General features: G+C 35.4%; 1 protein-coding gene across 1 annotated transcript in view; it reads left to right on the top strand.

Moving 5' to 3' along the window:
• Positions 1-14,877, top strand: part of LOC118280711 (plastin-2) — a 47,492-nt gene that overhangs the window by 25,336 nt on the left and 7,279 nt on the right. The window contains exons 2-9 of the mRNA XM_050699575.1: positions 6,364-6,450; positions 7,320-7,457; positions 10,107-10,188; positions 10,579-10,732; positions 11,547-11,710; positions 12,195-12,304; positions 12,867-13,061; positions 13,543-13,753. Coding sequence (XP_050555532.1) covers positions 6,364-6,450; positions 7,320-7,457; positions 10,107-10,188; positions 10,579-10,732; positions 11,547-11,710; positions 12,195-12,304; positions 12,867-13,061; positions 13,543-13,753 — 1,141 coding nt within the window. The remainder of the gene's footprint in view (positions 1-6,363; positions 6,451-7,319; positions 7,458-10,106; positions 10,189-10,578; positions 10,733-11,546; positions 11,711-12,194; positions 12,305-12,866; positions 13,062-13,542; positions 13,754-14,877) is intronic.

The following is a 14,877-nucleotide window of genomic DNA, read 5'->3' as shown; positions in this document are numbered from 1 at the left end:
CTTATGTAATAAAAACCTAAAGTTAAAACCGCAGTATACCCAAATACTTGTCCTAATTTAAAATGCATAGTAAAACCCCGCTAATTACGTGTTTAATTAATAATACTTAAGCGTATTAACATTTGTTTTCCTGTTTTTGTTGATAGTGCATTGAATTAAATTTTGTTTCCTGTATTCTAAAACATTGTTAACCTAATATGTTAGCTTGGAAACGTGTGGAAATATGTGATGCTAGCTAAATCTTCATCACACCCATGGAATTAACATATGTCACGAATAGGTCTCGATCATGTAGAAACATGGGCATAATGAAAAGTAAACTTACCTTACAAATTATATTGATGCCACATCAAGGGTATTGGACGACCGAAACTATTGATTTTTGTCGTCTTCATAAGACATGAGACTTATGGAAACTATATGTCTATAAAATGTTTCATAACTAGGCTACGTTAGTGTAAAATTATAAATATTTGACATGACACAAATCAAAAATAGTTAAATCGTTTAATAAGATTATCATGGTATACATTGTATATTAAGTTTTGTAAAAAAAGCTCTACCTTCTGTTACTATCCATAAAACCAGAACTGTACCTTTGTGTCTTCCCCTTTTTTGAAAAACAACCATATTACTACCAGTTCCTAAGTCTCATACCAACCACATTGTCATATGAATTAAATAGAAGTGACTACACTGAATTCGGAGGCCCCATCTGTTCAAACAATCGCTCTGTGTATGTAGTTGCCACACGAAATAATGTCCAATGATGTTCGCCACAAGAATTTATAGCATTTTATTATATTTTTATAAGGAGTTATGTTTATAATGTGATTCTATAAATGGTTCGTTGGAATGTAGGAAGGTGAAGTTTAGTCATTGCCTTTGAGGTGCTGTTTGGCGTCACATCTAGCCTTTTGTTCCTCCATTGGACATAGTAAATCCACTATTCATTAATTTTACGAGTCCAACAAGGATACAAGCAGGAACGACCCTAATATCATCACTACATAGTATAAAACAAAGTCGCTTTCTCTGTCCCTATGTCCCTTTGTATGCTTAAATCTTTAAAACTACGCAACGGATTTTAATGCTGTTTTTTTAATGGATAGAGTGATTCAAGAGGAAGTTTTATATGTAAATGCATAATATAGTACCATCGCGAAGCTAGGCCGGTCGCTAGTAGATACTATTTCAAACTCCCAAAAATACTCTTTGTGCTACTACATTTTTCAAATACAGGGTTTTGTGTATTCCCTAGAGTCAGGTTTCAAAGGTTCTTGTGACCCTGACATAGGACGACAGGACCAGAATATTTTATGAACAAAAACCTTCGACTATTGTAGACCAAAACGTGACACTAGTTCTTTGTGTCCCATTAAATAAATAAATGTATTGTAGAGGTCCTAAGGTACGAGTTTTCTCTGTAAACTCAAACCTGCTTTGAATTTAATTTAGAAGTTAATCTGTCATCCTTGTACAAAAACGTATCATCATGGACTAGTTTTTTCACGCCACTGGGCTTTGTGGCTCTTTTTGTTTTGATTTAGGGGTGAAAACCTCCTCATGAAGTCAATCTGCATAGGTCTGCTTAAAGTAACGACCGATATAGAAACCGTCTTTTTCATATAAGCCTCGAACATGCTTATTTTGGGCTGCGATTCTGTTCCTACAATGTCCTAGCTTCATTTAAAATATTGTTTGCCAAAGTTGCTATAAAACTCCTCGACCTTCAACAGGTTATTTGCTCATTATTTGCCCATGGCCTTGTAATGGTCATGGTATAAAATCCACCGTGTCTAATTCTTACAACTTGCGTGGTGTGATTGTGTGAATCATAACATCTTGTGTGACTCGTTTCCATTCACTGGCTTCCTTTATCATTAATTTATTTTTAAGCGCCTGTTATTTATGACTATAAGCTGTATATCTTCATTAGATTTAGAGATCTTCATTTTACTTTGCCAAAATTCCTTAGCATTAAGTAATAGTATTTTTATTCGTTTCAATAATAAGAAAATCGATTATGTAGATTACCAAATATTTTGTTTTGTCGAAAACCTTATCCAGAAATTTCTTTTTTAGCTTACTGTTTACATGCCAATCTTAACATTATTCCCTAAGCGCCTTATATTGCATTTTGCAACGTTACACGTCCACACGTAGTTTGGCAACAACTAGTATTATCGTATCGTAAGCTATTCACAGAAACGATACCGATATGATTAGATTAAACTTCGATTTCAACAGAATCTAATTCAACAAAAATATTTTTTAGTTTCCGTTTTTTATGAGGATAATTTTAATGAGAAAATAATGTAATTAGTGTTTTTAATACCATGACTGCATTTATGTTTAAAATTGTGTTATTTCCTTCTCTTTAAGCATAAACATATCCGTTGGTTACAATTCTGACATATTGATTTCTTTCTAGTACTTTCCCGACTAGATTTTATTATTACTTTAAAACAAAATTCAGTTACCCCATATACCTACTTATCTGCCACACCCCCAAACACGAATTCCCGAGTTTACCCATTAATGAAGGACATTAAATAGAAAAACTGGGCAAACTGTGTCAAACTACACATCCGACCAAAATAAATGGGACACACAGCGGGTCAACTTTCAATTAAAGCCGCCCGTTCGCCCAGGGTTATCGACATCAACAATTAAATTAATCAACTGTTAAATTTTATTGTTTAAACATTTTTTTTCCAACGATAGCCGTCAAATTAATTTATTAGGGTTATTATGACGTTTGTAGTTATCACAAATTGTTTGATAGGCTTGCAGTATTATATTGATAAGCAGTAAAATTGTTTGTTGCTACTAATCAGTTGAGTTAATTGATTTGCTCGTTTTATTATGCGGGTAAAAGTATTACAGGCGTTAATTTTTTATGTATTTATTAAACTATTCTATTTTATAATAGGTTATCCTTTGATTTATGTATTTAATTTTGAACTGTTCTCTTTTATAATAGGTTATCGTTTTGTTATGAAACACGAGTAACTTTTATTGTTATTGTGTATGTTATCCTGTGTTTTTTTCCTTTTGGTTTGTTGCCATGCTAGGCACCATGATCAATAATTGATGGAATTATCAGTGACAACACGCCCAGAAATGATGTCAAGTTATGGTAATAGATCGTATTACATGGGATTTATAACAAAATTAATGAAAAAAGGGTGTTGTATTTAACGCGAGAGTAATTTGAGTATACTACTTGTTAGTTACTCTTAATAATTAGTTCCCAAAGCCCATAAATATGAAATTAAAGCATCTTCTACAGCAATAAACATGTCTAGTACTCCAACGGCCATACAAGCTGTGTTCAACAGCGGCTCTGACCTTGCCTCACATTTGGTCGGAAACAGAGCGTGCACATTAACATTATTTATTTGAAGCACGCTATTAAAACTTACCGTTACTAATTATACTATACAAAAACTATGATGTAACGCGGAAACAGGTAAATATTGCATTTGTACTTGCATTACTGTGTATTGTAAGTATTTTGTGAAATATTTCAATGATGAATGGTCGATAGATTAAACCTATTGTTGGATATGGTCTTGTTTTGCGATCTATGAACTTCTAAATCGTAAGGGCTTAATGATAATACGAAGGGTACATGTCATTTGTGCAATTCTGTCTACGTTTGAAAGTAATTAACTACATACGTTATGTTTTACACATGGCTTCGTCGTTGCAATAGAAACGTCAATACGTTTTCAATCAATCAATATTACAACCAGTAGCGATATAATTGTAGGAAGTAAATCCATAACAATACATTGACTAGAATGTCCTATTGTAAACATTTTTACATGTATTCAAAAGTGATATGTTTACGGAATAGGAAATTACAAACATTCAGACGAAATTAGTACAATGGACGGCGGACGTTACTCACGCATTTGTCTGTTGTGTCATCGTTCATCGACAAGTAAATGTAAGGCAAGAAATAACATAATAAGGAAATGTTTAAGGTATTGGTAGTTCCTTGGAAAAAAGTTTGGAAGAGCCATGCTTCGCCTGGGCCGGCTGATATCACGGTCTCACAGAAAACTGACGTGAATTAACGCTTGCGTTGTGTGAATGAGGTTACCTAAGGCCCAATTACTCTCTCTTCCCAAACCCCGATTCCTCAATGATCCTTAAATTCCTAACCCCCAAAAGGCCGGCAACGCACTTGTGACGCCTCTGGTGTTTCGGATGTCCATGGACGGCGGCAATTGCTTACCATTAGGTGATCCGTCTGCTGGTGTACCGGTTTATTCCATAAAAAACGTTTAATTTAATGCCGTAAAGGGCAAAAAAGGGGACTGGCGTTCCAATATTATAAATTTTGACTTTGACTCTAATCCAAAAATCGTGCAACACGGGCTCACGTATAATCCTCGGACCCATTTTTATCTCACTTCTAAGCCTCTTATCAAGCTATCGTTTTACGAAACTATGACTACATCTTATTATCTTTACATCACGACAGTTATATCATTGGTGAGCAATCGCTAATGTACTACAATACTATTAAATAAACATCCGATTGTTTGTCTGTTGTTTCATTTCCTATAGTTAGTTTAGCTACGACTAATGTTATGTCATACTATAGGAAATTACGGTTTATGTAGGCAAATTGTTGATTTGTTAGTCGCTTTGCTTTAGTGCTGTTTGGATTGGGTATTGTTATTATCCTAGCCACTTTTATGTGCATTCCTATCTAGCATGAGTTTATGTTAGGCAAAAAAAAAACTACTTCTAGAAGTTCTAAAGTCAAAGTATTTATTTGTGAAACATAGGGTACATTATAGATGTAAGGTATACCGCTATAAAGCAGGAGTAGGAACGGGATGGTTCTCAGTCAGTAAGAGTCTGACAGTCCCTCTCGTCTCGTCCAAGGCGGGAGAAGTCATAGGATGTCATCCCCCCCCCTTTAAAAAGGGTATGCTGCTATACATGAAGAGATCCTGCTATGTTTTGCTTTGGAAAACGTACAAAATTTTCTAGAACTTTCGTTCCATTTCAATTAGAACAAAACAAAGTTTATCATAAATTCTTCTGTCTTTATACGGCCTATATCCAAAGATTAGTCATTGCTGGTTTCTTATCACCCAATCTATAATATGAGATCTTTATCAGAATTGCTTGTTACGTCACTAAAATCGTAAATCCCATCATACGTTTGACGGAATCCTTGGCATTATATAAACAAACATCATTTATGTTGTTTATTCCAGTTCTGTGATAGTAAATATATGCAATGAGTCTCCATTACCATAAATACTTAAACTATGTACTTGAATTAACGTAAAAAGGTTTGACGAGGTTAATCCTTACTATTACTATATAATGCTTAGAACCGAAGGTTGGTTTTGTAAAGTTTGTTGCCATATGGTCCAAAATTGTATCTAATTAAGTTTTCGTAGAATGTATCATCCATTTACATATTTTTCAATATTTTTGTCATAACTTTCAAAGTCAAAGTCAAAATTATTTATTTCAAATAGACCGCGAAGTCACTTTTGAACGTCAAATCGGTGACTCAGGTGTTTTGTATTAATTAATAAAATCAGTGCGAGATATGAGATCACCTTTATCGTGTAAAATACTGAGTAATAGTAACAAAATTAGATTTCACAGGAAATATATTTACTATCTAGATTCGTCACACAATTTTGTCCCTTATTTTAGGTAGACCAACGTTCCAATTCGCTAGCATTCCTCTACCATATTTTTCAATCAAACTGAACTAAGAAACAATACGTTTTGGTTACATGTGACAACCCTAAACCTTCCTTCCCATCTACTCGTAAATTCGTAAAGATGTTCACTTTATTTTGGCCGCCAGTGTAAACTTGTAATAAGTTTTACACTCCGTTAAGTTAAAGTTATGTTTCGAGTTTAGTGTAATTAATAGTAAGATGAGTTTGAAAGCAAAAGTGATGTTGAGATTCGGATAAACACGCGTAAAACATAGGTATTTTAGGATATACATAATGTATTTTTTATTTGACTGACTCGTTGGTCGAGTGGTCGCAAGTGCGACTGACGGACAAGGGGACAAAGTATTACTGGGCTTTTTTTCGGTTTTTCGAACATTTTTCAGTAGTAGCATGGAGTCTGGAATTGTGCCCAGTATATGGCAATAGGTCATACTTGTAACACAAATGATAGAAAGTGGGTGTACATTGTATAGCGGCATTAGGTACGTTCCGTAATGTGCACTTCTGCCTCTTCGGGGAAAGACGTTACGTTGTTGTTGTTGTTGTATAATACTGTAAATGGTTTCTGATTTACTTTATATTTGTTTTTGATGTATCAAAATAATCAATTGTATTGTTTGTCTTGTTTCAGTTGGACACAAACAGCAGTGGTTACATCGACCTGAAAGAATTGAAAGAAGCACTCGACAGTGTCGGATACAAAATTCCACAATGGAAGGTAAATACCACACCTATTTTGTCTATAATCTTAAATCTAGTAGTCCTGGCTGAATTACCAGGAAACAAGATATTCAGAAATCAGTCCATGTTGTACAGAAGATGGATTTTCGCCACATGATTATCTCTGAAGACTTATTTATCATTTTAATTTCCCGGAGAATGGAATAATAAGCCGTATATAACACCAAGTAATTTGGTTGAAAAGCAGGCAGAAAATTAATGTCTTATTTTAATAAAACAACTAGTCTATCAATTGAATGACTAATTAAGTCGGTTCCGATGTATTTTACATTTTTACTTCATATAACGGAGAGACATGGGAGTAAAAACAGCAGATTTATATATCAAAGATTAATGATGCTCCCACGTAGCAGTTATATTGTATAACACTATATCACAACGTTTTCTTTCTCGTCTAGTCGTCTATGTAGACATAAACTTAGACATTGATTGTAATACAATAAATAATTAGATGTAAAATTCAATAAAATGAAGTTTTATGAAGTTGTTCATAAACTTGGTAAACATGATTTCCAATTAAATAATAAATATAGAGAGAGTATTCATCTAAATCACTATTAGTAAAATATTAGGCAATAGCCAGTATCCTGCTTTTCACATAAAGTCGTTACATTAGGTCTTGTTTCACAATGTCTGGATAGCCTCTATGCATCAAATAACTTTGAGAAAACAGAATCTGTCGCAACAGCTTTTTAGGGTTCATTTGCCTTTAGTTAGAGAAGATAAAATCACAGATAAGTGCTGACCGCTTACCATCAGGTGATCTGTGCGTTTGTCCTGTATGGGAGGGGACTCCATAAAGACTTTATTTTGTATATCTTTAATTTGTGGCATTTATTTCCTCAGGTCCGGTGTATGATCGAGGAGTACTACGACAACGGCAACAAGCGCGGTGTCAACGGCAGCATGAACGGAGACGCCAGGAAGAACGCCATCAGTCTCACCGAGTTCGAGGAGTTCTGCGCTAACCTTAAAGCACAACAGGTCGGTATTATTTGTCTACATTAGTAGGAACTTCACTAGTTACAGTTAAGCCTGCTGTGTGATAAAATTCTTAATGAAAAAATCCTTACTAGAGTTGTTTTTCTTGTCAAGAGGAAAAAATCTGCTTCGGAGTGCATAATTATGCTTCTTTTTTGGAAATTGACTCGCCCTTCTATGATATTTAGTAGGGCTAGTATCATAGAATAGACATAGTCTCGTTCTCTACCAAAATCTACGAAATAAACAGGATTTTTGGTTTAATTTGGAGATGGAATTTCTTGCTCGTTCTTCTCCATTCGAAGCTACACTTTGGAACGTGCACCTAGGTTCACTGACAGACTCCTTTATTAGTTGACGTTTCAAAAGTATTTATTGTTCAATTGGAATAAACGAATAAACGATTCGACGTTGACTTTGCATTGTCAAAAATTCAAAATCGAAAATAAAATATCCTCTCCAAACTTGTACGTTAAAGTATTGACAGTGGGACAGTTGTAAGGTATCGTTTTCAAATTGTTATTTGGGTAACATTGAAGGGTCGTACCGCGTAAAGGACACACAAATTCAATATTTGTTCCGGCACGACATCACACTAAACAGTATTATCTGGATTATTGTATCTTGAAAAAAAAAAGCTAACAAAATCAATATACACAGATCGGTAAACTTCATTCAGTTTGGAAACTGCATAGAGTTAAGTTTTTGGGATTAATCTTAGTACAATAATGGCAAACACTGAATTTAATATATTAAAAAAAAACCTAATATTATTAACCTTTTGTATATCCCTTCGTATGACGTAGCAGCTTATTAAATAAGAACTTGTACCTATGGTGAACAGAATAAAAGCCAAAAAATATTTCATTCAAGGAAACAAATATTTATGCCCATTGCCCATAGATGAAAAGTTATTGTACCACACCTAACCGAATTCATTAATTTCTGGAATACACGTACGTGAATCCACAGCCACTACTGATTACCATATAACGTCATATTATTATATTTTTTCCTCAAAAGTAGTAGTAGTTAAGTATACCTAGGTATTCTGAAATTTGAAGTTGAATTTCAACCACTATTTGAGTCATATTTGTATTAAAATTACATTTCATGCTGCATTTTATAACAATTAATCAAATAATCAACCGAATAATTGGGTTTCGAGGATGTTCGATTACTTTCAAGGTACACCGGGACTCATAAACATAATCTGTGTGTTCGGAGAAGACGTCTCACAGTCAACAAAAGTAATGTTTAAATCTTAAATCCATGTGTGTAATATTAGTTTTAATACAAAAACCCGATCAAAACTCGAAAATAATATCAAAGACCCTATACTAAACAGCCACTGTCAAATCACTAAACCGATAACAAACCCAATTTAACCCTAGATTAAACAAATCAACGTAATTATTAGTCTCATAAAGTGACCATTTAACAACCCGTCCGTTGTTTATGTGCACAGATTAACTCGGAGATGTCAATAAAGTGATAAATGCTAATCATTGCGGTCGTAGGGTCAAATAGATGACGCCCAGCAGGGTTACCAGTTCATAGTCCTTATGTAGTTTGATTGTAGAAGTATTGAGTTTGTTGCGACATCGAGTTTATTGTTTAGAGAAATTTTAATATGCCAGTAAAATTTCAGTCATGAAAGAACATCATCCCATTTGATTCCCAAAGAGTTATACATATAGGTACATGTTATTATACACATACATACATATATGTAAATCAATTGCTGTCCGTCAGTTTACCTAAAACTCGAGAACGGCTGGACTGATTTGGCAAATTTCGGTCTTTAATTATTTCGGAAGTTCAGGGAAGGTTTAAAAGGTGAGGAAAAAAATGTTTGAGGCGGTACGAAGTTTGCCGGGTTAGCTAGTATTAAATAAAAATAATACTGTACTACAAGTCATATTACATTATTTTCTCTTTAATACCCAAAGAGAATTTTAACTATGTTCCCGATATTTGTTAAAAAACAACTACACACATAGAACTTTAGATTATAATCATTAACAACATGTTACAATTTGAACTTTAACCATCCACTTCTCCCATCAAACATAAACTCAGTTACCATACCCATACCCATACCTAATTTGAATATTACTTTTTTGCTCTTTATAACCCTATTTATAATTGTATGTATGTATGTATGTATGTGCTTACTATCTGCCTGTAATAATCAGAGTCGCGAACACAACAGTTGTTTAAGGCCAGGTCATTGGTCTTTAGCGCTGTTTTTTTTTATAATATTTTTTACTACGTACAATTGTACTGACTAGTTATTGTAGTTTAATGTATGAATGTGTTATGATACAACAGTTATGTCTAGGCGGGAAGGTGGGCTGTGTCAACCTTTGTCTGGGTCTAGAATCTAGAATTTGTATAGGCTAATTTTTGTTCTATTTTCAATATGTTTTGTTACTTGATTTAAAGGGTGTATACTTTTTTGATCTGAAGATAATTGATTGGAGTTATATCTTAAATGTATAATACAGTCAACAGTTATTATGGGCAGCTACTATATGATGGGTTTAGTCATTAGAGAACAAAAACTATGAAAAACAAAGCTATATTTTATTAGTAATTACCACATATCGCGTACCAAGTGTGTATAACGAATGTGTATTATCTTTCCAGGTGTCCAGCACGTTCAAACAGGCGGTCAGTAAAAAGGAGAACCTGGAACACTTGGGCGGTATGAGCGAAGCCTCCAGCGATGGTCAGTACACTTACTCACACTCTAGAATCCTAGACTTACACATTATTATTTCCACGACTTAATAGCTAAAATACTAAGTTTCATTAAAAGAATTAGATTAAGAAAGGACTTACAAAAGTCAAACATGTGGACCTTTGGGCCAATTTCAATTCTTTGCATGGTTGGTGCGATGGCTGGGCAATCGGCTGCCACAAAACGTGTAACGTGTGTTTTGATTCCAGCACAGACCAATTCTTTGTGTGATCCACAAATTGTTTTTCTGGTCTGGGTGTCATAATTATGTACACTTGTATGTTTGTAAACGCACCCAAGACACGGGAGAAAAGCTAAGGGCAAAGTTAAAAAAAAACTTCATTGCAACTGATTTAAAACCTAAATTTCTACTTCCAGGCACAACTCACTCGGTTCGTCTGGAGGAGCAGATGGCGTTCTCTGGCTGGATAAACAGCAACCTGGAACACGACCCAGACCTGAAGCACCTGCTGCCCATAGACCACGAGGGGAAACAGCTGTATGAGAAGCTGAAAGACGGTCTCATATTATGGTGAGTAGACCTGGTCTTTGGTCTTTTCAATGGTTTAAGTGTAACAGACTTAGGTTAGGTTTTTTTTTATGTTAAATGGGCCGACGTCTCGCCTGATGGTAAGTGATGAAGCGGCCTTGATGAAGCTCGTCTGCCCATAAGCAATCTATTCACTCGGGCTTTGAAGACACCCAGGTTATACCCATTAGGAAACACAGACTCCTGCAAGGTTGTGTTGGAATCTGGGCTGGATTTAACCTAGCTTATTTTTTGATTATAAAAGCGACTGCCGAATACGATTTTATCTTCTTTTTTTTTATATGATATCACAGTCGATAAGTATAAAATAACGATAGTGAGACAAATTAAATAAATGATGATGTCCGGCTTAAGTAACTGTTTGAGTTTCGACTGCCGTGTCGCTTCGTTGTCGTGCGTTTTACTCATAATTATAGGCCGTAGCATAGCTCGAAAGTAATCGAGGTACCACATCGAACAGTTATGTGGACAAGCCGCACAAAATTCAAATTCTTTTAGCAAGTCGCTTATTATACATAAGTCTAGGTTAAAAAGTAAATTTTCCTATAGTTCCTAAATATTGGTAAGTTACTTATTAAGTTATTCCTAGTGCACTAGCATAATTATTGATTAATACTTATTTGTGGCTGTTTCATGTAAATTATTTTGTGAAATAATGAAATAAAGGATTATTTTATTTATTATTTATTTATTTATTTTATTTCGGAAAATAAACCTAATAGAGCGAGAAATCCTTATTCTATGTTTAAAATAACCATCTTAAACCACTCTCTAACATAACCTATTTGAATTCCAGTAAAGTGATAAACCACTCGTGCCCCGACACGATAGACGAGCGTGCCATCAACAAGAAGAACCTGACTCTGTACACGAAGCATGAGAACCTCACGCTGGCGCTCGTCTCCTCGCAGGCTATCGGCTGCAATATCGTCAATATTGATGCCCATGATTTGGCTAAAGGTAATTTTACTAAATACTTCGTATACCTATCTTCATGATGATCAGTAGCTACCAGACCGCAATGTCTTTAGATAGGACGGTTGGAACCGACTTAGTATCAACTGCCATCTTGGTCACAAATCTTGTCCACCTTTACGTAAATTAAATTAGTGTTTGGTTTCCCATCACATAATTTACCCGTGGCATGCCGGAACGCAGATCCACGCGAGACACAATGTGTTTTCTATTGTGTCTTTTATATCGTCATACAAGAGGTTAAAACATACTTTTTAAAAGTTTATAAATTGACTTGGAATTTTCCAAATCTTGTTCTTGGATTATTATCATTGTATTATTTATTTACTAGACTCCTAAGAATTCATATGTAATTTGGAGGATGTCTATGCAACGGTTGTCTTGTGGTTGATATGACGATGTAGATAATTTTATATTTTATATTCTTTCAATAAAATATTTTTCTAAACAAATGTATTACAATTTGCAGGCAAACCTCACTTGGTGTTGGGTCTGCTGTGGCAGATCATCCGTATCGGTTTGTTCAACCAGATCACATTGGAACACTGCCCCGGTCTCACTGAGCTGCTCAATGACCAGGTATGTACAATAAATATAATTCATCCGGAGCTGTGGACTACCTAGCGGGTTTACAGGGGCTCAGGCTCGAAAAGGAGGACTAGGAACGGAGTGGTTTTTGTCAGTAAGAGTCTGACACTCCCTCTCGCCTCACCCAAGGCAGAAAAAGACGTCGGATGATTATATATACCCCATTAAAAATATAAATATAATTCATAAACTAGAATTGCTCTCTGTTCTCATGATCTGCAAAGAACAATGGCCACCTTATAAAAAGTTAATCTTTCTTAGATTAAGTTGTTTGTAGATTGTTGCGATTGCAAATTTCAATACGCAAACTCCAGTTTATTCATTTTATTACTGTTTATTTTACAGTCATCCTTAGGGTGGTCGGAAACACCCCAAAATAGTTATGAACAACTTTAGAGTTGTTAAAATTGTTTATAAATAGCACTGAGTCTAAAAATTGCCCAACATTTGACTTAGTTAAGGGTTCTTCCCTTATTCATAAAAGGTATGTATAACGCTTCGATAACTCTTATTACTTATTACTAACATCAACCCCAATTCCTCTCATTCCCAGGAACGCATCGAGGACCTGTTGGCACTGTCACCAGAGGCGATCCTGCTGCGATGGGTGAACCACCAGCTGCAGAGCGCCGGCGTCACGCGCCGCTGCACCAACTTCCAGCAGGATGTCGCCGACTCCGAGATCTACTCGTACCTGCTCAAACAGATCGCGCCTGACGACTCTGGAGTTACGCTTGATGCTTTGAGGGTGAGTTAAGTTGACTAGAACGTTTACAGAGTTTAAGTTGTTAGGGGTTTCAAGTCTAGTTAGGAAAAAGTACGTTTAGTACGAGTTTGCTCTACGTTTAAAGTAATCGAAACGAGAGCGCGTTTGGCGGTCTGATTGGTTGATTTATTCGAGCTGGCCAATCAGAAAGCCTAACGCGCTTACCTTAAACGTAAAGAAAACTCATACTAAGGGTAAAGGTTGTATAATATAAAATACCTTAGGTCCATTCAATTAAATTTCACAAATAAACCTCCTTTAGTATAATAGTTCTTTAATTGTTCTTTGGCGCGCGGTGGAAGTGGAATTACCAACAATTTTCCCATAAACAAACTGTCTATCTCTATGTAAATCTCATGCACCAGCGATTCTAAAAACACTTACATCAAGTTTAGGATCTCAATAATATCACTCCTAAAACAATAAGAACTATTCTAATATATTTCTTCACCATCGTCCACAGGAAACCGACCTACTCCGTCGTGCCGAACTCATGCTGCAACAAGCCGCGAAGCTCAGGTGTCGCGCGTTCGTGACGCCCGCGGACGTGGTGGGCGGAGTATACAAGCTGAACCTGGCGTTCGTGGCCAACCTGTTCAACCAGCATCCTGGCCTGCAGCGCACCGCTGACACGGAGGAACTGCACCAGCTAGACGAGACCAGGGAGGAGAAGAGTGAGTTTGTTTTGGTTTTAATGTTTTAAGTACCGGTAACATCGGGTTTCTTTGACCCTAGGAGGTAACTTTTCCGGAGCTGCGGACTACCTAGCGGGTTTACCGGGGCTCCGGCTCGAAAAGCAGGAGAAGGAACGGGGTGGTTTTTAGTCAGTAAGAGTCTGACACTCCCTCTCGCCTCGCCCAAGGCGGGAGAAGTCATTGGATGTCTTTGCCCCCTCAAAAAAAAAAAAAAAAGTTTTTAATTGGTCTAAAAGTTTGGGTCAAAGTTACTCTCTAGGGTCAAAGAAACCCGATATGTTACGGTATTTGCCTCGTTGGTCCAGTGGTTGGAAGCGAGACTATTAAGCTAGAGGACTTGGGTACAAGATTTTTTTTTTGTAACTGTCTCAGTACTTTGTATCTCAGAGTTGGAAATTGTGCTCATTATATAGCAATTATTATGTAAATTTATAATGTGATGTGTAATAATTACAACGTAATTAGAAATCTAGGTTTTCAGGATTCATTTGTTGAAATACCTAATTTTGCAAGTTCTTAATGCAACATTTCATTAATCATCAAAGTTTGGAAATAATGCCAGTATTTCGTAGTAATCAGATTTTAACTGAAGACTTAATTTACATAAAAACTTTAAGTAAAAAATTAACTAGCCGGAACGTAAAACCAAAAGTAATTTGCATGCGTCAGATATTTTGACAGTAAGAGTATTCATTTACATAATTAATTTATGAATACTTAATTAGATTTTTTGTTTCAAACCTTGAACAAAACAAGTAGTTATATAGTGGAAATACTGATTTTTACATCGATGTTTAGCAACATCTTTACATACATATAACAAACAATAAACTTGCAATAAATAAGAGCTTTAAAATAAATAAGCAAGGCTTGGCGTAGCTTGGAACTTGTCAATTTATATGTCGCCAGAAGTCAATAATATGGCTGATGAGAGTTATAAGAAAATATAATACTTAATTGTAGTAGAAGTCACACTATAATATTATAAATGTGAAAATTTCTTTGTTTGGATCTTTGTCCGTCAATCATGCTGAAACTACTGAACGGATTTTGATGAAATTTGGTATACAGACGAGCTGACTTGGGTGATAAACTTTCTAATC

The sequence above is a fragment of the Spodoptera frugiperda genome, chromosome 16 (assembly GCF_023101765.2).
Source record: "Spodoptera frugiperda isolate SF20-4 chromosome 16, AGI-APGP_CSIRO_Sfru_2.0, whole genome shotgun sequence".
Taxonomy (NCBI): Eukaryota; Metazoa; Arthropoda; class Insecta; order Lepidoptera; family Noctuidae; genus Spodoptera; species Spodoptera frugiperda.
This window is presented reverse-complemented; position numbering and strand designations above follow the sequence as displayed.